Source organism: Vigna angularis, chromosome 2, assembly GCF_016808095.1.
Source record: "Vigna angularis cultivar LongXiaoDou No.4 chromosome 2, ASM1680809v1, whole genome shotgun sequence".
Taxonomy (NCBI): Eukaryota; Viridiplantae; Streptophyta; class Magnoliopsida; order Fabales; family Fabaceae; genus Vigna; species Vigna angularis.
The window spans coordinates 33,438,680-33,462,317 of NC_068971.1; the positions used below are offsets into that span (position 1 = coordinate 33,438,680).

At 33.0% G+C, this 23,638-nt stretch overlaps 1 protein-coding gene and 1 long non-coding RNA gene across 3 annotated transcripts; both read left to right on the top strand.

Moving 5' to 3' along the window:
- LOC108329367 (acetyl-coenzyme A synthetase, chloroplastic/glyoxysomal) lies at positions 1-7,543 on the top strand. 2 transcript variants are annotated; one of them, XR_008247025.1, is made up of 17 exons: positions 1-434; positions 629-772; positions 940-1,095; positions 1,232-1,354; positions 1,483-1,651; positions 2,634-2,716; positions 3,028-3,129; positions 3,228-3,316; positions 3,419-3,509; positions 4,302-4,415; positions 4,954-5,109; positions 5,309-5,377; positions 5,491-5,666; positions 5,844-5,900; positions 6,059-6,149; positions 6,288-6,492; positions 7,017-7,152. XR_008247025.1 is itself a non-coding variant. In XM_017563540.2 (17 exons), the coding sequence occupies exons 1-17, from the start codon at positions 84-86 to the stop codon at positions 7,200-7,202; spliced, it is 2,256 nt and encodes a 751-aa protein (XP_017419029.1). In that variant the 5' UTR covers positions 1-83; the 3' UTR covers positions 7,203-7,543. The 2 variants fall into 2 exon arrangements, 1 of the variants encoding a protein (XP_017419029.1); XM_017563540.2 differs by having other exon boundaries at positions 6,288-6,386; positions 7,017-7,543.
- A 6,811-nt stretch (positions 7,544-14,354) lies between these two features.
- Positions 14,355-16,981, top strand: LOC108329581 (uncharacterized). The gene is made up of 2 exons (XR_001832242.2): positions 14,355-14,505; positions 14,978-16,981. It is a non-coding gene; the product is annotated as an uncharacterized LOC108329581 (long non-coding RNA).
- Positions 16,982-23,638: the final 6,657 nt, after the last annotated feature.

Below are 23,638 nucleotides of genomic sequence, written 5' to 3' on the forward strand. Positions count from 1 at the left end.
CATACATAGTGATTGTGTTGCGCTTCAGTTATCCCTTATTAATTAATTATAATTGTATATATCTGTTTTACAACTAGGCCAGAATGATTCCTCTGTCCCGTAACTCGGTCTCTGTTCATCTGGGTGGAGTACCCCGTGACCCTCTTCACCCGATTACGTTGGACTACTCTCTTAATAACCCTTTTTCTTCTCTTTCTCTGTTTTGGAATTGCAAGAGAAAAAAGTGGAAAATATCTACTACTATGGCTTCTAATATCAGGACCAACAATTACCTGCGCCATGTTGAATCAATGAAGCTTATGCCATCAGGTGCAGGTCACATATCACACTTGAATGCCGTTATACTTGGTGATTCTCTCGCCACTGAAGAGGATGATTTCGTTCTTCCTAGTGAGGACTTTGCTAGCCAAGCTAATGTTCAATCCCCAGAACAGGTTTCATAGTGTTTACATTGATCGGTGTTCAATTTTATATTGCAGCTTATGAATGTATTCTGGGGTTCAATGGTTTTGACTTATCAACAAATGGAGAGAAAAAAATGTTGTTTTTTTTTGTCTGGTATTAAGTCTTTGCGCAAGATTTTATACAAATTGATTTTTTAATGTGTTTGTGATTTGTGATCCATCAGTATCTGAAGATGTACAAGAGATCCATTGAGGACCCTGCAGGGTTCTGGTCTGAGATTGCGGAAGAGTTTTATTGGAAACAAAAATGGGGTCATAAAGTATGTGATGAAAATTTTGATGTACGGAAAGGGAATATCAAGATTGAGGTAATTGATCTGTTTCCATTATCCAGTTTGGATCTTGTTTTTGCCTTTGCTTTCGTTTGTTACCTTTGTCTTTGTTTTTGTTATCCCTTCTGATAGTGTTTGTTCAGAGACTGATTGTGGCTGTACGTTGTGTTGTGTGTCTGTTTTCTCTTGTTGCATTGCTTCAGTGGTTCAAGGGTGGCATCACCAACATCTGTTATAATTGCTTGGATAGAAATGTTGAAGCCGGACTTGGTGACAAGGTAGCCATTTATTGGGAGGGCAATGAACCTGGTCTGGATGGTACTTTGACATACACCCAGCTTCTTCATCAAGTTTGCCAGGTTTGTTGACTGTCCCCTGTCTGCATACAACGAGGATAGTCAAGTTCCTCAAGTTTAGGTGGTAATATTTTTTGTTTTTGAATTGTGAAGACTCAATGTAAAGTGGTCAAATAATTGAACATTTTTATTGTTTCAGCTTGCTAACTATCTGAAGGATAATGGTGTGAAAAAGGGAGATGCTGTAATTATTTATTTGCCTATGCTTATGGAGCTGCCCATCGCAATGCTTGCCTGTGCCCGGATTGGTGCTGTTCATTCGGTATCAACAAGAACTTAAAGACATTTTCCTTGTCGGGCATTTCTTGTTTACTCGTGCTAAACTGCTAGATGACTTAATATGTTTGATTTGCCTTTTGAGTTAATAGTTAGTTATTTTCATCTGTTCAGGTTGTATTTGCTGGTTTTTCTGCAGAAGCACTTGCCCAGAGAATCATTGATTGTAAACCAAAAGTTGTAATTACTTGCAATGCTGTTAAAAGGGGCCCTAAGGTTCTCTATCTGAAAGATATTGTTGATGTTGCAATCAAGGATTCAGCCCAAAATGGAGTTTCGATTGGTGAGAATATCTTAACTTTTTTAATATTTCAGTTGTATAATCACTTTAATATTGACCAGTTCTGATTTTCTGATTAAAATTCAGACATTAATGTGTAGACACAAACACAGAGAGAGAGAGAATACCAATACGAAGTTTATGATTGGTGACAGAAGTGGAGCTTTCTTGCATGTAGATACTAATAGGTCAAACACATTGAATAAAACGAATACTGTATTTTAACATTTTCTAGTTTGTCAGTAAACATATTATTGCGGGTGATGCATGTCTCTTCCCTTTAACTTTTAATTTGTGATATTAAGTTTGTGACAAGTGTGTTCTATATCAGTTGTGCGTGAGACACATAATAATTAAAGCAGTCGCTCTTCCCTCTTAGCACCCTGGCTTTTTGGAGTAGGCTTTCTTCACAAGTTTGTTTGATAGTTTGAGAATGTCATATGATGAAAACCTAGCACATTGAAATAAGTGACCATTTTTAATTTCATTTACAATGACCAATCTAAAGTGACTTCACTTATATTGATATAAACTAATAAAGTAGGCTGGGATGTGTAAGACTTCTCCTTTGATGGTTGTGGATGGAAATCCTGTGCACCAAAATTACTTAGGTATATGAGAGAAAGGGTAGAAAGACCATCATCACATTGGATCAGGCACGGGGAGGAGAGATGAAGGAGGATGAAGGAGACACTATACTCCTTAACTATTTACCATACTGGCAGTCTACATATATTACGAGAGAAATAATGTGCATGAGCATGTGGGGTAGGGTGGAGGGAGGCATTCTGGTATATAGAAGTTTTTGTCTGCCCTCTTGACCTGTTTCCCAATGTAACAGACATTTGCAACTGAATTGAGCAATAGAATTATCTTTAGGGTTTGTGAAGATGTATATGCTACATCCATAATCTCTGGTTCATTTTGTCCCTTTATTATATTCCTTGATCTTATTCTCTTGCTTTTTTTTTTCATGTCTCAACAGATAAATGCTTAGTTTATGAAAACTCATGGGCAACGAAGAGAGAAGATACCAAATGGGAGGATGGGCGTGATGTATGGTGGCAGGTTGGTATATAAAATCCCCATTTAGCATGTTTACTCTCACATGGTTAGTTAAGTGCAGAATCATGATTCTATTTTCAGTACTCTGCAAATTTCTACATGCCATTGCAAATAATTAGTTACATAATTGTTTCAGTCTGAATTTCTTCAGTTATTTCGAACAGATTAATCTGTTTCTGCTAAGGTTGCTATAAGTCTTGAATTTCTGTTTAGCAGTTCTAAATATGTTTTCAGTATCCAACGTTATCTATGATTATGATAAATTTCATACTTTTGGACTTTTCTTTTTTTGCTATCTTTGACTGGTTTTGCAGGATGTCGTTCCTCAATATCCTACTAGTTGTCCAGTGGAGTGGGTTGATGCCGAGGATCCACTTTTTCTACTCTATACAAGTGGGAGTACAGGAAAACCTAAGGTATTTGTGTGCTGTTACTGCTGTACACCAAATATGTTTCTTTTTCCTTCCTTTCTTTACTTGAGGCTGCTGCTTTCTAATGTTTATGTTCCTAAAAGGGTGTCTTGCATACAACTGGTGGTTACATGGTGTACACTGCAACAACATTCAAGTATGCATTTGACTACAAGCAGTCTGACATCTACTGGTATCCCCTAGAAGCATTTTCTTCTAATCTTTTTATCTTTGACATGTTCTTGATGAATCTGGTTCACTACCGTTACATGAATGCTTTATACTCTGACTACAGGTGTACAGCAGATTGTGGTTGGATTACTGGGCATAGCTATGTCACTTATGGACCCATGCTCAATGGTGCATCTGTTATTGTGTATGAAGGGGTAATAAGTTTTTTCTTGAAACATTGTTATTTATTTATATGCGTGGCAGAGCTAGAGCAAATGTATCGAAGTGACATGTTATCAGCGGAACCAAAAAGACCAATTCAACCATAAATTAATATATTTCTACAATTTAAGGACTCTGAAAAGTGGTTTGACCATGTGAGAAGAAGAATGATTGAAGCCCAGTTGAACAGATGCAAATTAGCATATATGTAGTAGAGAAAAATCACGAAAAACTTAGTAAAACCAATTTAGACTTTGGATCAAATTTCATCTCGGAAGACTTGGGCTCAATGATATTCTATGATAAAGTAGCCAACCCCAACCAGTGGGAAAAACTATTTGGTCGTTGCTTGTTGTTAACAATTCTAAAAAAACAAAAGTACCGATTGTGTTATTTGTTTAGCTCACGGAATGGTTACTGAACAGCAAAAACAAAAATTAGCTGCTAAATGATTTTCAAAGTGACCACTTCATGTATCAATAGTTGCCAGAAAGAAGTTTAAGGCCTACATAAGCAAGAGGTCAATAATTAATGCCTGATCAATTTGTTGTGTTGGCTGTGATTACTTGCATTGTTATTTTGATTCCCTCGTACTGAGCTTTGGAGATACACTAACTGTCTTGGGAAACTACACACATATACATTTACAGCCTTTGTAAATAAAAAGTGAGGTGATCTCCGCAAATATTGTAGTATTGGAATGTTGAGTTCATAGATAGAAAATTACGAGTCATTGAGTTGCTAAGAATTACTCCACTTCAAATCTGATATCAACCTGAATGCAGGCTCCTAATTATCCTGATTCTGGTCGATGTTGGGACATTGTTGACAAATATAAAGTGACAATATTCTACACTGCTCCCACACTGGTGCGGTCTCTCATGCGTGATGGTGATGAGGTAAGATATCTCATGATTACGTAGGTTAGTTTTTCTCTATGAAAATTGATTTGACTATGAATGAATGCTTCTGTGTACACACACAATCTGGCATGTCTCATCTCTTTTGGCTCTACTCTAGGCATACCTCAAATTAGTTTTAGTTTGAAGGTTGTAAAAACGTAGTCTCGTTGCAATGTTAATAGAAGTTAACTGTTGTTGTGTTGAGAAAATCCTGTTTATATTGTTTCCGTTGCAAATCTTTCAGAACAAAATCAATATGAAAACAAAAAATGAGAACAAAAGAGCTTAATTATTCAAGATTATTTACTATAAATTTTCAAGCAAAAGAAGTTATATAAATTATCATGTAAAATTGATATCTTTGCTTCTCCTAGAGGAATATAATTTGTAGTTTATATTTGATATTTTGAATAAAGTTCCAACTATAATATCTGAACATATTGATAGAACAAGGGAACTGTGATCTAAGAGTATGTAGATTTCCATTGGTTCTTAATTTAGTTATTGTTCATTCAAATCATTGTAATCTGTGCAGTTTGTTACTCGTCACTCACGGAAATCTTTACGAGTCCTAGGAAGTGTCGGTGAGCCCATAAATCCAAGTGCATGGAGGTGGTTTTACAATGTAATTGGAGATTCAAGGTGCCCTATCTCTGACACTTGGTGGCAAACAGAAACGGGTGGCTTCATGGTATTGTAGTTTGCAATGATTATCTGTTAAATTTGGTTCTAATGGCTGGCAATGAACATCGATAGGCTCATTCCATTAGTCACAAATTCAATTAATTTGTTGCGTACCACTTGTGTACAGCTCAAGTGGTAATGGAGATGCTTATCATGTCTGTCCACTTTGGTAATTGGGTATAATATTTTTTTTCTGTTGCTTACAGATTACTCCACTACCAGGTGCTTGGCCCCAGAAACCCGGTTCTGCAACTTTCCCTTTCTTTGGAGTTCAGGTATTCTATGCTGACCTTTTGTGTTCCTTTTGTAATTTAATGTACTCTTTTTTTACTTCCATATTACTATTTTCATTTGCCTTCATCACTGACTAATTTATTTGCAACTGTAGCCTGTCATAGTGGATGAGAATGGTGTTGAAATAGAAGGTGAGTGCAGTGGATATTTGTGTGTTAAAAATTCGTGGCCTGGAGCTTTCAGAACGCTGTATGGTGATCATGAAAGATATGAAACAACATATTTCAAGCCATTTGCGGGATACTATTTCAGTGGTGATGGTTGCAGCAGGTTAGTGTTCTGGTAGCATTATATTCCAGTTTCCACGATTCTAGTCTAATAATCTTTGAATTTGAATTTAGCCTACATGAATTAAAAGTCTGTAGTTTTAACTCAAATCAGAAAATACCACCAGAACACGAGACAATGTGTGGGATGATTATAATATGCCCTTTAACTTTGTTTCAGGGATAAAGATGGATACCATTGGCTCACTGGAAGAGTTGATGATGTCATCAATGTCAGGTATTCTTTCAATTTTGAAAGCTCTTTCTGATGATTCCTCGTTCTTACATTCTTCTTCTTTATAGATATAATGACGAAAACATAAATAGACAGGTCTATCCTCCATGAGAATCTAATCTTTTTAGTGTTCTAGTCTCATATAATCGTGTTATATGCAGTGGGCATCGGATTGGCACAGCAGAAGTGGAATCAGCTCTAGTTTCACATCCTAAATGTGCAGAGGCTGCTGTGGTTGGCGTTGAGCACGCGGTATGTATTGAATGTATCATATTCTTTCTGTGTGTGGGTCATCAAGTATGTTTTTGTATGAAAGAAATTAAGTTCAGTCTCTGCATAGCATGCTAATGATTGCTGTTGTATTTGAATCCACCACCGTTACTGCTGTAGGTGAAAGGACAGGGTATCTATGCATTTGTTACAGTGGTGGATGGTGTTCCTTACAGTGAGGAACTACGGAAGGACCTCATACTCATTGTTCGAAAGCAGGTCTGTACTTCAAACTGACAACATGAACTACTGTTGAGTTATTACTCTGTTTTTCTCACAATTTTTTGTGGAAAAAAAGGATCACATTTGTGTGTACCACAACCAGGTAATGATGGCTTTTGCATAGTACTTTATAAGTGCAAATTTTACTTTATAAGCTTGTTTAGTGATAGGTAGAGTTAGACAAGTTCACTTCCTAAGAGTTACATCATTTGAACTCCTTGTAGTATTATCAGTTGTTTAAAACATTTATAGGAATTTTATCATCTCACAATATGTTGTGAACCAAGCTTATGATTATATTTAAAACAACTTGAAAGATGTATTGAAATCTCCATTTTTTGTTGTTGGCGAGTAATTTGTGAATCCTGTAGTACCTTAGACAACATTTCAAACCTCTGCTTGAGCTTAACGTGTTCTACGTTACAATTTATCAGCACCAATAATCATCATGCAGCTTTACACGTAAAATACTATTTTGCAGTGCCTGAACTGAATCTCAGTTAATTTTAACCTCTCTATATTTAATCAGGCTGACATGATAGGTCAACCATGAATTCTTACATTTACAGGTCAATTTGTATGAATATTTACAAATGAATGATCACATTCTTTTCTTTGACATTTCAGATAGGAGCCTTTGCAGCACCTGACAAAATCCATTGGGCACCTGGCCTCCCAAAAACAAGGAGTGGAAAGATAATGCGAAGAATTCTGAGAAAAATTGCTTCCAGGCAGTTGGATGAACTTGGAGATACAAGTACCCTTGCAGATCCAAACGTGGTCAATCAACTTATAGAAATTGCTGATTCTTGAAGCCAAAAACTTTGTATTATTATAGGTATGAGAAATGCTAGTATCACACCGTTGCGCACCCTTTATGATTAACTAAAATTTATTGGAAATCAGAACTCCACGAGTTGCCATTTTATTTAATAAACTTGACGAGATTTTGTACCTTCCAATAAATTTTTAACAATAGCAGAGTGTGTATTTGAAATAAGTGTTAGAGGGTGAGTTACTAGTGCTTATCGGAAAGGTACACTAGCCAGGTGGGAATAGTTAAAGGACAAATTTTGCTGTGTATGTGTATTTTTATGGGAAATGTTAGTGCTTGTGAAATAATAAATAAATCATCCATATTTATTTTCTTAAAATTCTCTTCTCTCTATTTATATAAAATAAACAGTTCCAACCTGCACTTTTTTTTCCATAAAGTAAATATTAAATTAGTTAATCGTGGGGGATGAGTAATCGAATTTTGTAATCCTACTCTTCAACCTGTTAAGCATGTTATACTAACCAACTTTACTTCGATTCAACAAATGATGGAGATAGTCAAACGACCTTACGTATAACTTCCTGCACCCTCATAACTACTGCTAAACCCTATACTAATAGCAAAAAGGATAATTTATAACTTAATCTCAAACCCTAATTCTTCCTCCTACGTTTTCTGCTGGTTGCAACTTCTCTGCTGCAGTGCAACACCCACGTCGCCGTTACTCCTCATTGTTGCTGAGCCTTATTGAGTGGGAGTCTTGTGCAACTTCTCCATCAAATTTTTCATCTTTCTCTGAAACCACCTCACTATTGCAGGTGTATTTATTTTTCTTTTTTTTACCTTTTGGAGGGCTTAATCCGAAAACCTCTCAGATTGCTCAATTCATAACGTTTATGGATTATGTAATTCGAAAAAAGGGAGGTGTTTGTTGAAACGTGTTTTCAATTTGGTCATTTCTGTATAACACTTTTATAGATTGCTCAATTTAGAACATGCGTAGATCATTGAAATGCTATGATTTGTACACGGAAATACATTTTTATATGAAAATAATAATTACATTAGAGTTGTATGTTATTTGGATGTTGATTGAATAGATTTTTCTTTTGAGGAACATGTTGCTTGCTAGCTATAGAATGGAGCTCGACCCATTCAAATGAACTCTCTGACTATTGCTTCTGACAAAGAGCCACTGCTGAAGTATTAAAAGAAACTCTTTGCTATCACTGTGAAGTTGATGATGAAGGAGGACTTGATTGTGTCGACAACGATGGCAGGTGCCAACAATGGAACTACTCCTGTAAAACCAGGAAAAAAATATAGTTATGGAATAGTGTGTTGAATGATAATTACGTTAACTATAATAATAAATTACATATTTTTCAGAAGTGAAGTGTGACATGATTAGAGCTCCTTAACTTTTTCATTATTGGCGGTGCAGCCATTGTGGCTTTAAAATTTTTACGCGGTGCAGATTTTCTTGACCATTCTTTGAATTATTATGCCATGCCCATGTAGCTGTGTTCTTTTTTCCTTTGTTTATTAAACCATACCTTTACTATGTGATGCAAACTTTTTCTTTGATCTCTTCCATTTTTTTGCTTTTGGCCATGTGGTGCAAGATATAGGTGGCACTCATTTATAGTTTCAACGCGTGTTATAAAAGATTTAAGCCTCTAGAAATTGTTTTAAAAAAAGGCTGACGCATGGTTGTGTAATTCTAGAGCATGAATACAGTTCAGTGCAGTTTTTCTCTGATTCTCTTTCAATTTGCGATGCAGCTTTGCTTCTTTCAATTACTAAGCTTTTAACATGCGGTGTATGTTGTAGTGTCCTACCTTATTGCTTTGTTGCTGCCATGTTTTCTTTGGTTTATGCAGTGCTGCTGCGATGTCTCTTTTTGTTCATGCGGTGCATTATATTATATATTGTTTCGGCCACTGGATTTTGGATGCATGTCTCTGAAAAATCTGACGCTGGAAAATAAAACTTGATGCATTTTTTTCTTTATTTCTGGAAAACTGGTAAAAATTGACGCATGTATTTGTTTTAGCCAGTGCTGGAAATATCTTGTTGTGCAGGGATATTTTTTGGGATGTAGTTTTTCGTGCAGCTTGTATGTTTTCTTCATGCTGGAAAATTCTAAATCGAAATGGCACATGATTTTATAAAGTATATTAATCTATGTTGATTGTATTAATGTATATTGATACTTATATGGCATGTTTAGGGATGCAAAAGTAATTTTATTTACTTACTAATGGATATTTGTAATAACGGATAAGAATATTTAATTAGAAGTGAGTATAAGAATTATAATATATAATCTATAAATACTTTTTACTTATTAATTATTGTTATTGAAATTTACTTAAATATTTTTAAGAAATTAAGATAATAAAAAATCTAAATTATTAGTAAAAATATTAATTATTAAATAATAATAAATTTAGAATATATATATATATATATATATATATATATATATATATATAGATTTACAAAACGATTTTATTTTTTCAAATAATATTACTCGAATTCAACCAAACTCTGCCGTCCTTAAACATAAACATAATGTATTTTTGTATGTTAAAAAATTATCATAGATTATATATATATATATATATATATATATATATATAATATGTCTTAGCAAACATATAATACTTTATATTGTCTATATCCTCTTATGGAAAGTTATCACTTGTATATATAATCTTAACATTGTTTGTTTATAAATGCTTAAGAAAATTAAAATACTTGTTTAGACGTGTTGTTTAGGGTGAAACCAAGATTAGTAAGAATACTTATTATAAACTAGGAGTGGTTAAACTCGGTCTAGTCGTGTTGATTAGAAAACCATGAGTGGTTAGAATACTTGTTATAAACCAAGAGTGGTGAGAATACTCAGTGAGATCTTAGAGAGACAAAACTCGTGAATATGAAAAGATTAGTTAAATCCCTTAAGAGTTCTTAAAAGAGAACTAGATGTAACTCGTGTTGAGTGGACTAGTATAAAAATTAGTGGTTTGTTGTTTTGCCATTCAAAACATTTTCCATTTACTTATCTCATAAAAACCAGCATCTAAATATCTTACAATTCATATACATTTTCTTTACAAGTCATTAGACACTGCTTTGTGAAAAGAATTTCAAAAACACTATTCACCTCCCCTCTAGTGTTTTTTTCCTGTGATTTCAGTTGGCATCAAAGCTTACCTCACTAGTGAGTTCCTAACATAACTTTAGGAAACAATCCTAATGGACAATGGAAAATTAAGGATATATTGTCAACATGTCTCCTCTATTCAAGGGGGGAAGGTTTGACTATTAGAAGCAAATAATTATTGCATTCTTTGAATACATCAACATGTGGAATGTGGTTAAGAATGGTAACTATATACCTTTTGATAATAAAGGAGAGCCTTACAGAAAAGCTTGTGGTTTGATGAGAAAAAACACATGTATCTCCTTAACTCTAAAACTCAAAATTTGCTAATGTGCACTTTGTCTGAAGAAGAATATAGGAAAGTATATGCATTTAAAGGAGCAAAGGAGATGAAGGATGCTCTAGTTGTCACATATGAAGGCTCAAATGAAGTCAAAAGAAATAAGTTGAGTCTGTTAATGTGTGATTACAAGTTATTCACCATGTTAGACAACGAAAACATCCAAGCCAAGTTCAATTAGTTTCAAACAATCTTAAATGATTTAAGATCGTTCGTAAGACTTATGATAATTTTGATAATATTGACAAAACTTTTCATAGTCTTTCCGCTTAATGGAGACCACAAGTCATCGTCCTAAAAACCTTAAAGAATCTTGATAGGATGAGCTTAAAGGTGCTTGTTGGAATCCTAAAAGAACATGAATAGGAGTTTCAACAAGATGGAATCATAAATAAAGAAAAGAACATAGTGTTGAAAGCTTAGAAGCCTGTCAGAAGGACTCCCACAAAAGTCCTGAAAGTATAACAATTTTCAAAAGAGTCAACTAATGAAGAAGACTCCTTGGAAGAAGGAGAAGAAGATGAACTATCGTTAATCTCTAGGAAGATCTACTCAATGTGTAGAAGAAAGAAAAAAAGATGCCCTGGATCAACTACCATAAATGATCAACGAAAAGAAAGTCCTCTCGTATGCTATGAATGTAAGAAATCAAGTCACTTCAAATCTGAGTGTCCTAATCTTGAGAAGAATAAAAGGAAACCTGATTTTTCTAAACAAGGAAAGAAAAAGGAGCTGATGGGTACTTGTGAGGATCTAGACTTCTCAGAATCAGATGAAGAAGACGAGGAAGCCAATCTATGTCTCATGGTAAATGATGAATAATGCTCGTAAGACTACTTTGACGATGAGGTAGATTTCATTGACCTACACTATGTTATTGAAGCTTATCATGTGTTATTTTGAAATTCTTCCAAATTGTCAGAAGCTTTTCAGTTCATAAAAAAAAGATTTCAAAAGAAAATGAAGTTTTAAAAAGTAAACTAACATTGTTTGATGATGATGTTAAGAATTTTCAAAAATAAATTATCCACCTAGAAGGGCAGCTAAATGTTCTGAAAAGAGAAAATGAAAAGCTTATTTTTAAAATGAAAAGCTTGTGGAGAATATAATCATTGTTGGAGAAGCCAGGCGTATCGAGCTCCTCAAACATGAAAATGACATTTTTCATAAGGTGCTGAATATAATGTTTGAAGGAAATGAACGTTTAGGGTTTCTAGTCAAAGGAAATGAACGTTTAGGGTTTCTAGTCAAAGGAAATGAACGTTTAGGGTTTCTAGTCAAAGGAAATGATGTAGACATCCGTTTGACAAATGTGACTTAGAATTTAATGGCAATAACACCTATAGTGCATTCAAGGTTAAGATTGATTATTTTACTAAACCTAAAGAGGAAACTTATAACAATGCTCTAATTCTTGAAAGAAGAAAAATGAATAAGACTAACAAAGTAGGACCCAAAGCAATATGGGTACCAAAAGACAAAATCATCTCTTTTGCATATTTTCTTGATGACCGCAAAGAGACCTCATTCATGGTACCTGGACAGTGGATGCTCATGACGTATGACAGGTCAAAGGTCTATGTTCCAGGACCTCAAGAGCAAGAAGGGAGGAACAATCACATTTAGTGGAAATCAACAAGGTAAAATAATAGGCATTGGAGAGATAGGTATGAACACCTCCCCTTCTATTGATAATGTTTTATTTATAGATGGCCTAAAATATAATCTGTTGAGCATAAGTCAATTGTGTGACAGCGAATACAATGTTACCTTTGAAAAGGACCAATGTAAAGTCCTAAAGAATAAGGGTTTACTAATATTTATTGTAAATAGACAAGGAATCTTTTACAAGATAAATCTAGGTGAACTACATGCTCAAAGTGTCTCATGCCTGATGTCAATAAAAGAGAATGCAATCTTATGGAATAAGAAATGTGCACATGCAAGTATGAGATTAATCTTAGAACTGCAATGTCATGACCTCGTGAGAGGATTACCCAAAGTATCATTCAAAGATACCATATTTTGTAAAACTTGCATGGAGGTAGACATGTCAAAGAGTCTTTTAAAAGTGAAAACATTGTTTCTACACAAAGACCTCTTGAGCTATTGCATATAGATCTATTTGGACCTATAAGGACAACGTTTATGAGTAGTAAACGCTATAGACTAGTAGTAGTATATAACTTTTCTAGATGATCATGGGTTCTATTCTTAGTCCTTAAGGATGAAGCATTTGAGGCCTTTTATAAACATTGTAAAAGAATTGGAAATTAAAAAGATTGTAAGATTATTTCAATCAAAAGTGATCATGGAGGAGAATTTTAAAATGAACAATTTCAAAAATGTTGTCAAAACTATGACATTAAACATAACTTTTCAACTTCAAGGACACCGCAACAAAACAAAGTCGTTGAGAGAAATAACAGATCTTTACGAGAAATGGCCAGATCTATGTTAAATGATTTTAATTCTCCTAAGCACTTCTGAGCTAAAGCAATTAATACGGCTTGTTACATTTAGAATAGAGTTTATATTAGACCTATCTTATACAAGACGCCATATGAATTATGAAAAAATAGAAAATCCAACATATCTTATTTCCATACTAAATACCAAAGATAATTTAGAGAAATTTGATTCCAAAAGTGATGAAGGGATTATTCTTAGATATTTTGAAGCTTATAAGGCATTTAAAATCTATGACTCTAGATCGTCTAAAATGGAAGAAGTCATCCATTTAAAATTCAATGACCTTGAGCCTGACTATAAAACACCAAAACTAGACGAAGAGTTTTCAAAATTACAAATAAATGAGACAACATCCAAAGATGTCAACACATCGTTTGAATCTGAAACGTCTAGGAATCAAAGTGAGACCAAAGCGTCTAAGCCTAAAGATGAAGAAACTGATGAGAAAATAGAGCTTGGTGGTGCACATCATCTGATGAAGAAAAACCATCCAAAAGATCAAGTGATTGGTGACATTAAAGAAAATGTCAAGACCAGGTCCTTCTATAGACAAAGCCAAACTCTGGAAGATGACTTTTGGGTAAAAGTCATGCAAGAGGAGCTGGATTAGTTTTAGAAAAATACAGTGTGGACACTTGTGGAGCTAACACAATGCAAAAATACTATTGGAGATAAACGGGTGTTTCGTAATTAGAAGTTTGAAATTTTATCGAGCAGTTAAAATTGAGGATCCAAATACTTAAAGGATATGGATGGTTAATGCATAAAGGTTAAAAGCGTATCAAAGCAGTGATCCTAACATATTCACCACCAAAGCCCATATGAATGAACAATTACTTAACAAGTGTCAAAATAAACGTTATTGGGACACAACCCAACTTTGTTTACTGTTTTATTACTTTTACTATCTTTGATATTTATTGCTCTTACTTTGATTTAATTGTTTTAATGTTTGCATTAGTTAGAATATCATAATTAAACGTTTAATTGTTGTTTTCATTTCATAATTTTATTATAAGAAAATTATGGTGGACATTAAAAGAATAGAATTCTGAAAAGTTTCATTAAAACTTGAACTAGAACGAGTTTAAAAAATCTGTCAAAGAGCCTACGGCTCAAGCGATAAAATTGGTACTCAAGCCGCCATTCGCGAGTAAGAAACAGTAGGTTTTAAAAATTTGAAACTTTATAAGTTAACCCTTATATTTCTCACCTATTTAAAACCCATTACCTTCTTTGCCACAGCACTCACTCTCAATACACTATAAATTCCATAATTTCTAATCCTTGAATCATAAACCTTCAAACCTTCCATTCTCATTCTCAAGCACTTTCTCTTTCTTTGCAATCACGAGTAAGTAACATCAACTTGTTCATTCATTTTTTTTCGACTTTTTTTTCACTTATTAGGGTTTGCTCAAGTCACATTTACGGCTTAATAATCTCTTTTGGTGAATCTTTGTTTAATTGCGAGATTGTGATTGAATAAGTGATTTTGAATGCTACCTTCATTAATTTCGAGTGTGAGAAATAACCGATCTTGCTATTTTGACGTAAAAACCTTAACTTTGTTCTTGCATGTTTAAATCAAGGAATGTTTCGAAGGTTTTGATGATCTAACTTTGAGAAAAGACAATCAGATGAATGTTTTACTGTTTAGATCATAGAAATTTATTGTTACATGATGAATTAACTGATAGAGAATAATTTGTTTGCTAAAATTGAAAATTAATGATGTAAATGCAGTTGCATGCGAAAATCTGAGTTTGTGTGCTTGATTGATTGTTAAATGGAGGAAATTAATTTCTAGTTCATTGTTGATGTAGAATGGCACCAAAAAGAAAAGTTGTGTATGATATATCTTCTGCAAAGAAGGAAAAGGAGTAGCTGCTTCATCGAAACCGAAAGAAATTGAGCAAGTGGAAGAGCTATCTGATAGCTCTTCAAGCAGTCCTCCAATAACTCAATTGTGAAGAAGGGCGAAACATTTGGCACCTGTTAGAGGAAGGAGAATATTGAGGTCAAGCCATGTAGCATCATCAATTGGCAAAACTACACCCGTCCCTGCATTCACCACTCAATCAACTTCAGAATCCACACCGTAAGAATCATCTTCTACTACTCTACCAACTCAGAGGCAAGAGGTTAGAAAGAAGGAGCTAGCACAACCATCCGCTCAATCGGACAAAATTAGGTTCCAGACCATTTATGCAAGTATGTTTCATCTATCTTAAATTCTACAATTTCTTGTGCAGGGTTGTCTACACTTAACATAACCAAGAACTACACTAAATGTAGATGCCTCCACCCTAAAGACAGGACAACTCATTGAAACATTCATATCTTTGAATTGAATAATGATTTCCAAATGAACATAAAATAATTAACCAAAGGAAGTTAATGAAACATATATGATGCATGTAACAACAAAGGACAAGTTTTAGTATCATAAAATCCAAGTAAATATCCAGGAATTTTTGAAGCGGAGGCTATAGTGCTTCATTCTATTATTGGAAAATCTGATGAAAGCACTACATACTGTATAACAGATGCTTATTCAGAATCCTGGCTCACTTCTCCATCATCAGATAACTCATCAAACGATCTGATGTCAAGCTGGTAGCGTAGGATACCACCAATACCACCAAATCCTCTGCAAAACTGTGATCCCTCTTGGGATTTGTTGGTCACAAATTCCAGTGAGCATCCAAATTTTTTGTACTCATTCGCAAACCACTCAAGCAACGGCATCTTCTCCTGAACTTCTAACTCTGCAGAGGTGACAGGATCTCTGAAATTGCTCTGATTAGCCTCTTGCTCCTTGTTGAAGTGCTTTATGAGAATCTCACCAGTAGAACTATCTTTTTGTACATATCTGTTAATATCCAAATTTTCCCACACAATGAGTATTTCCACAGCACCCATCTCCAGAGCCTTCAATGTGTCATCAACCCCAAACACGTATTTCCCAGTATCCTGGCTGATTTCCTCGAAGTATTTTCCTATCAATCGTTTTTCTTGAATGAATTTCACATTAGATAACAGTTCTGCAGATAACTCAATAGCTTGGTTAAAGCCATTTTCTCCACCATAGGAAACATCAACCACATTCAATATTTTGGCTTGCAATCGAGGATCAAACATATCTGACTGGCTAAGCTCTGTCTTGAAGTCAGCTGAACCAGCAAGTATAAGTCCAGAAACATTGGGTTGACTAGTAGCAGGATTGATGAAAAACTGAGTAGCAAGTTCTGCAGTCTTCCTGACATAATTGTGTCTCTTTTCCATGCGAAGACGAGCAAAACGCAAAGCAGATTGCCCTCCTCTACCGTGTTTCTTTGGTAGATCAACAGTAAATTTATGAAGCACTTCACGTGTATTTCCACTTAGAGTCCCAAAAAGGGTTCCATTTCCATCCATAATAATAAAACCAAACTTGTCATCAGATTCTAAAAGTTCATTAAGAGCTTCTGTGTGAAACTTGTTGTCACAGAGGTAAAGTGACGCATTTATAGGCTTGAAAGGTTCAAAATCAAATGTCACCTTTTTTTCCTTGCCATCGTCTGTGACAATGGTGCCAGTATACAGGACCAAACCATTGGGAGGAACCTTATTATACAGTTTCAACCTCTGTTGAGCAGAAGTAATCGCAGCCAACACTGACTGCCGGTTCACCCTACTTTTGATATTTGAAGCAGTTCCATATTCATCTCCCAACATCTTAGTGACACGAGAAATTTGATCACGAGGAGGCATAATCAGAGAAATCATGCTTGTACCATTTCCTCTTGCAGATTCCAATGCTTTGATCAATTTCTTGATCTTCCATATCTCAATATTCTTGTCTGATTCATGACCATCAGCCATTGTAGGCAATAACAGAAAGAATAGCCTAAAACTGTAACCAAATGGAAGGTGACGATCATATAACCATCACACAAAAACACTTCCAAAATCACAAATAAATTAGTATATTTACTTGTATTATTGAACAATATTAACATAATTAAGAAGGAATACTATTTATATCTGATACGTAGGCATGCTTAGTGGATGCTGACAGAATCAAACACCAGTAAATTGATAAAGGATCTTCTTCAATGATTGTAGACTCAAATAAGCATTAGCAGTGAAGCACGTGAGAACAGCAGTGCCTAACCCAAGATCCAACAGAACTCTAGGCACAAGGTGCTCAAAATAATTTATAAATGATATCATAGCTTGAAGAATAATTACATAAGTTCATTACAGTAAACAACCACTTACAGTAAACAACCACCACAACAACTGAACATAACTTTAATACCTGCAAGCTACCATGATTTCATAATTGGTAAAGTAAAGCAAAGTTACAGAGGAACAGTGGTCCCACGAGTAACAAAAACTTTGATTAGAAATGTATCAGATACCGTTGACAGGTGAAAAAATTGAATCCAAAATAAATAAAAATAATTATTACACAAACAGAAATCCGTAAGATCGCCACTTCTGCAAAAAAAAAAAAGTTAACTGCAAACAAAGGAATTCCATTAGTATTGGTTTTAAAGCCTGAAACCTATCAGTCAACCAAAGTTCATATTTTCACACTTCCTTCTCCATTTTCGTTCAAAAGACCCAAACTTAGTTAGAGTCAACTTCAGTATTTTCATTATCTGTATTAACAAAATAAAAATAAAATATATTTTTTAAAGGGTCCAATTTTCAAGTCAAAGCCTGGGAATTTAAAGTCATACTGCAACCCCAGATGGATATCCTGCTATCAACAGTACCCAGAAACAAATCAAACCAAATAAGAAAACTTGCTTCTGAAAAACCATAAATAAATAGAAAAAAGTTGACGAGCAGAAGGTCCAAGTTGTGATTGGAGCAAATCTAGGAAAAAAAAATTGAAGTGATGTGTATGTACTCACCTTTGTGTATGTTTGGGTGAGAAATGAGAATCTCTCCGGCTAGGGTTTTGGTGTGCGCTTCTGGAGCAGAAACGATGAAGAGAAGAAGGAGAATTTTTTATGGATTATTAAAACTAATCTTCTCTGCTTTGTTTTATATTATTGAACGTTCTTTTCTTACATTAAGCTAAATTGTTCTGTTGTGTTGACGTGAATTTGTTAATTTCTTTTCCTAAACATCTATTAATTATTCATAAGATGTAATTAATGTAATAACTATTGTAAAAAACATCTATTGTGGAAAGGCTTGCATGGGTTTAAATGAACGTGAAGAAGAAATGAAACTCATCAAGGCTCACTTTCTAATATTTTTTTATGATAAATTAAAATTTATTAAAAATTACTACATTCATTTCCGTTAATTTACAGAAAAATGAACTTCACAAAAAAATTAATTAATTAGTTAGTTACAATAAATTTCATTAATATTTTGATCTTATTTTTAAAATATTTTTGTAAAAATATAATTAAAGTAACACTAAATGTCAAACATTAATTAAAGTTAAGGTATTTTAGAAAAAAAAAGCAAGTAAAAGTAACTAAATTCTTTTATATTTTTAAAAATAGTGATTTATTTTCTTAAAAATGAGGAAAGAGAAAACATAATTTTGATGAGTTTTTCTCATTTAATTATTCTCTTATAAGCAATCAATCGAAATCTAAATTGTTGTTTTTTAAATAATAGATTTCAGCAAATCATAAGACACGACATAAATAATATAGAAAAATATAACTAACATTCCTCAAATGGAAGACACGACTTAAATAAAAAAAATATACGTGAAAATTATTATTTTATAAATTATTTAAGATATCAACTGTTAAGCAAATATGTATATTTTTGCTAAAGTTAATGATATGATTTCAATTATTGTTTTAATGAAGTTATGATTGTAAACAAAAGAGATAGTTTAAAAATTATAAAGGTAATAGTTAATTAAAGTAATTTGTTAAATATTTTGTTGTTAAACATATTTTTATTCATAGGAATTCGATTGATAGACTCATTGATTGATTATTGAATAAACTTCTAATTTTTGTAAATTTCATACAATAAATAAATATAGTTACAGGAGATACAATTATTTAATATTACAAAGTAAACATTTAATAAATCAAACCACTCACATAATGATTTTGAATAATTAGAAAAAATTTATAACTTCAATTTATTTTATGATGTTTAAAATTAATAGAATTTTTTTTAATAATGGTAACTGATAAATTAGTAGATAATAATGTTAATAAGGTTAAGAAACATAAATTTTCTTTCTAAACAATAATGAAGGACTCAATTTCAATTCATTTAATAAAATATTTAATAAAATAGTTAATGTCAATTAGGAAGAATTTAACTTGGTTTTTGTTGCAAACAAAGGGTCAAGAATGTCCATCCTCCACTTTGTAAAATGTCATAGGAAGTAGACATGATGCAACTTCTTCTACTTGCTATTTATAACGTTGTGATGCTTTTGGTAGGGTAACACTTATTAATTTAAGTAATCGACTTGTAGGACTCGTGTTACTTTTGTCCTTGCACCAAAATGGTACTTGCAAAGGCCCTCACGCAACTCGCATATGGTGTAGTCAACTTGGTCTATGGTAACACATTTCAATAGAAGTCGGTTGCAACCTCTTTTATACAACTCGCCACCTACCAGTGTATAGCGAGCAACTTTTCTGACCAAATCTTTATCTTCATCCTTCAGGGTGACCCTCGTCTTGAGGTATCGGACAAATATACCATCTAGGTTGACTCAGCCTCGTATATAAGCATACATTCATCCATCCTATTCGTGGATGGCGAGAACAATATTTGCTATAAAAGCAAGTGATATCGCTCATTCTTCTTCATACTCGCCAGTTTGGAGAATACATTGGCTCTCATGTTATTTCCTCTAGAGAAATGCTCAAGTTTCACCTCGGCTAAACTATCAATTATGTTTTTGACCAAGTAGTAGTATTACAGCAATAAAGCGTCAGTGACTAAATAGTCCCTTGTCAGGTGTTGTATTGTTAGTCAGGAATTAGTTCGCTCCCACTTCTCTTACTAAATTAAGGTTGGTCATGATGTCTTCATATTCAACCTAGTTGTTGGATATCTTGAAGTTGATATGCGACGACTTCTTTATCAATGTAACACCCCAATTGTAAGACCCAAGAATTTATACAATTTTAGGTATAAGTTAATTATTGGAATATTGTGTATTAATAAAAATAAGTTATATTTTATGCAAATGTGATGAGTCATTATTTTGTCTTATTCACTTAGCTTTCTGTATCAATTTTAATTAGTAAATTGTGCTTAATTGTTGAATATTTTTTCAGTTTTTCTATTTAGGTTTAATTTGACTAATAATTCTTATTTTAATTAATTTGAATTATCTGAGCATAATTATTTTCATTATTATTTTTAGGACAATTTTAGGAATTGTATTTTGGGATAGAAAGAAAGGTACCAAGTCATTTGCCACGTCATTTATCCACCTCAGATTTGTTTATTTAGTTTTTAATTTTTTTATGTATTTTTGGACAGATTTGCATAATTGGGCCATTTTTTGTCATTTGAGAATAGGCCCAAAAAGGGGGGGGGGGGGGGGGGGGGGTGGCTGACCTAGGTTTTAGTGCCTAGTAGCCACCATTGAGTTGGGAAAGGAGAGTACATTGAGAGGGGAGTTCTTTGTATTCTTGCTTGTATAACTCTATCATTATAGTAGTTCCCTTCAACTCTAGATGTTGTAGGCTTGACCAAACCAGTATAAATTTTTATGTTGATCTTTCTATTCCTTCTTTTTTTATTATTGTTCATATACTTATTTGATTGCATTCCAAGAAAACTTCAAAGATTTTGAATAGCTTTTGAAAGAAATTTTTTTTAAAGGGTAAACCAATTCACCTCCCTCTTGGTTGAGATTATTGGTATCACTTTTTCTACAATATTTAATACATGTACAATAAAGTGTTTCGATACTTGTATATCTTGTTCTTGATATATGTGCAGATTTTACTAAAACAGAAAGATATGATCAGAATCACTACTTCAAAGAAAAAGAAGTTGTAAGAGATGAAGAACATTCTAGAAATATTTCCTTTGAAGCCTTCTACTACGTCATATCGTACAAGCTCAGTTTTTTTTAAGGTTATGATAAAGTTTTGTACTGCTACAAAGTAGACTAATCTCTCACTTTCTACCTAAACACTTTCTTTATAATATCACCATAACTTGTATCTTTAACTAAAATATCTTTTTCAAACTCTTCTTCGTTATCAAGCTTTGAAATACCTTTTATAAGGTATTTTTCTTTTTTTGTTATTCTTACATATCATAAATCTTTTGCTTTTTTTTTATTCAAGATTCATAAAATATAATATGGATAGATATTCAATATTGAAACAATATTTTATTATACACATAAGTTCTACTAAATAAGAAATGTCTACAATTCTTTTGCATCAAAATTGTCAAGAGACACTTTTCCATTAATTATAACAAAGCATTTGCAGTCAAAGACTCATATATATAATATATTGGGTTTAAAGAGTTTCTTTTTAAAATAGGTATAATTAGTACTCTAGAACATAACATTTGTATTTATATCATTCACCGTATGTTTTGGAATATAAGATCCATTGACTATGATATCTCAAATATCTATATCAATTAATTCAATGAAAATTTTCATTTACTTTTCAGAAAGTATAGTTAAGTTTAGAAAAACATTAGTAAGCTGTTAATGAAAAATCTTCCAAAAAAGGTAATTTTCCATTAGCCATTTCAAAAGAAAAAGCCTAAATAATTTTTAAGAACCAATTCTTGATACCAATTTTTTGATAAAAAACTTAATAATAGTCAAAGTGCGATTGGATCAAACACTTACTAATAAAACAACACTATAACTAGTTGTCATCACAATTTGATTGTGACTAAATCCACTTAACCTACATTAACCTACATTATAAGATAAGATAATTGATGACACCACTTATGCTAAAACATTTTAGGACCTTCTAAAATGTATTCCCATTGATACTTAAAGAGCTTCTTTTGAGCATCATCTTGTCAAATCACAATTCTCGTATTTTGCCAACGACTCTCAACTCCTTCATCTAGCATTTACTTCTTAACCGTGAGTTTAGCTTCTAAATCTCCTCCTTATTCATAGACGCTATAATGATATTGTCTACTTACTACAAAAGATAAACTTGGGAATTTCCTCCGCCTTTTAACGATAAATAAGAATCATAAGGACTTTTATTATACCCTCAAAAGATGATGAACCCAAAGAATATCTTGTATTGTTAGCTTGGATATTGCTTAAAACCATACAACAATCTCCACAATCTGCAAATCCAATTTTTGGTCTCTCGAAACCTTCAAATTGAGACATTAGAATATCCTCCTCAATGCTCTCATGGCGATCTTAACATCAAGCTACTCTTACTATGACACAAGTACAAGCAAAACTCTGATGGACAATTCACCACTCTCTTGGAGTAGATGCTCCATATGCATTTTGAGGTGGCTCACTATTGAGGAGGGATCCATCTTTATGTTAGATGTAGACGAGATAACATATAACTTATATTAAGAATTATATAAGATAAGGGGGCTCGAAAAATTTAACTGAGTCTTACATTAAATAGGCACGAAATATTCTTATTGAAATGTGGAGAGTCAAAACATGAGATGTTCATAATGATGAAATCTTCTTAGTGAACTATAAACTCCTTGTAGATGAACTTTAATAATAATATTTTTAGAAAATATTTCAAAGTTAATAAAAATTAAAAATAACAATATTATAAGGTGAGAAAAAAAACGATACTTCAATAAAAAAAATTACATATTTGTATGCCTTTCAATATCCCTATTAAGAGTTAAGAAACTGAAAGTATTTGTTAGTTACGCAATTAAGCTGGTGATTCTATTACATTACTAGGATCAATTTTGTTTTTCTATGAAATTCTAATATATTGATTTTTCTGATAAGTTCAAGAATGAATAGATACAATTGTAAGGGAAATAAAACTATATATTAAGAATGAAATTATTATTAATAAAATAGTTCATTTATTTTAAAAGAAACTATCATCTATATCAATATCCGTAGTTACACCCACCATTATGCCATTGCTAGTACAAAAGCTATCAATCTATGCTTCATTTTCAATATTCATTACCACGCCGCCATGCTTGCTAATGAATTCTCAGCATAAATAAATCCCTATATCATAATGTTTTCTCAAAGAACTTTAAATCTCAAATTCTAGACCTCATAATGTTTATTTAATAACAGGGCTAATTAATTGCTTGTTGATTTTGAGTGCGGCCATGAAAAGTGATAACTTAGTGTGGGGAGTTGCTTGCTACTTGTACAGTGTTAAATGAAAAGCTTAAATTGTTCTTTATTACAGTGGGTCTTGAACCATGGAATTATGATTTTTTAATTGCAATACCATGTAATTAGATTTATGAACTTCCAGACACTAAGAAAGCAACTTTAGCAAATAAAATAGCAATAGTTTAAAGAAAATATA

Excerpts from the sequence above, each read along its gene's own strand:
- LOC108329367 (XM_017563540.2), top strand. The coding sequence starts at position 84 with ATGATTCCTCTGTCCCGTAACTCGGTCTCTGTTCATCTGGGTGGAGTA. Across the intron at positions 3,317-3,418 it reads AAGCAGTCTGACATCTACTG|GTGTACAGCAGATTGTGGTT; the intron begins GTATCCCCTAGA and ends CTCTGACTACAG. Across the intron at positions 5,378-5,490 it reads TCCCTTTCTTTGGAGTTCAG|CCTGTCATAGTGGATGAGAA; the intron begins GTATTCTATGCT and ends TTGCAACTGTAG.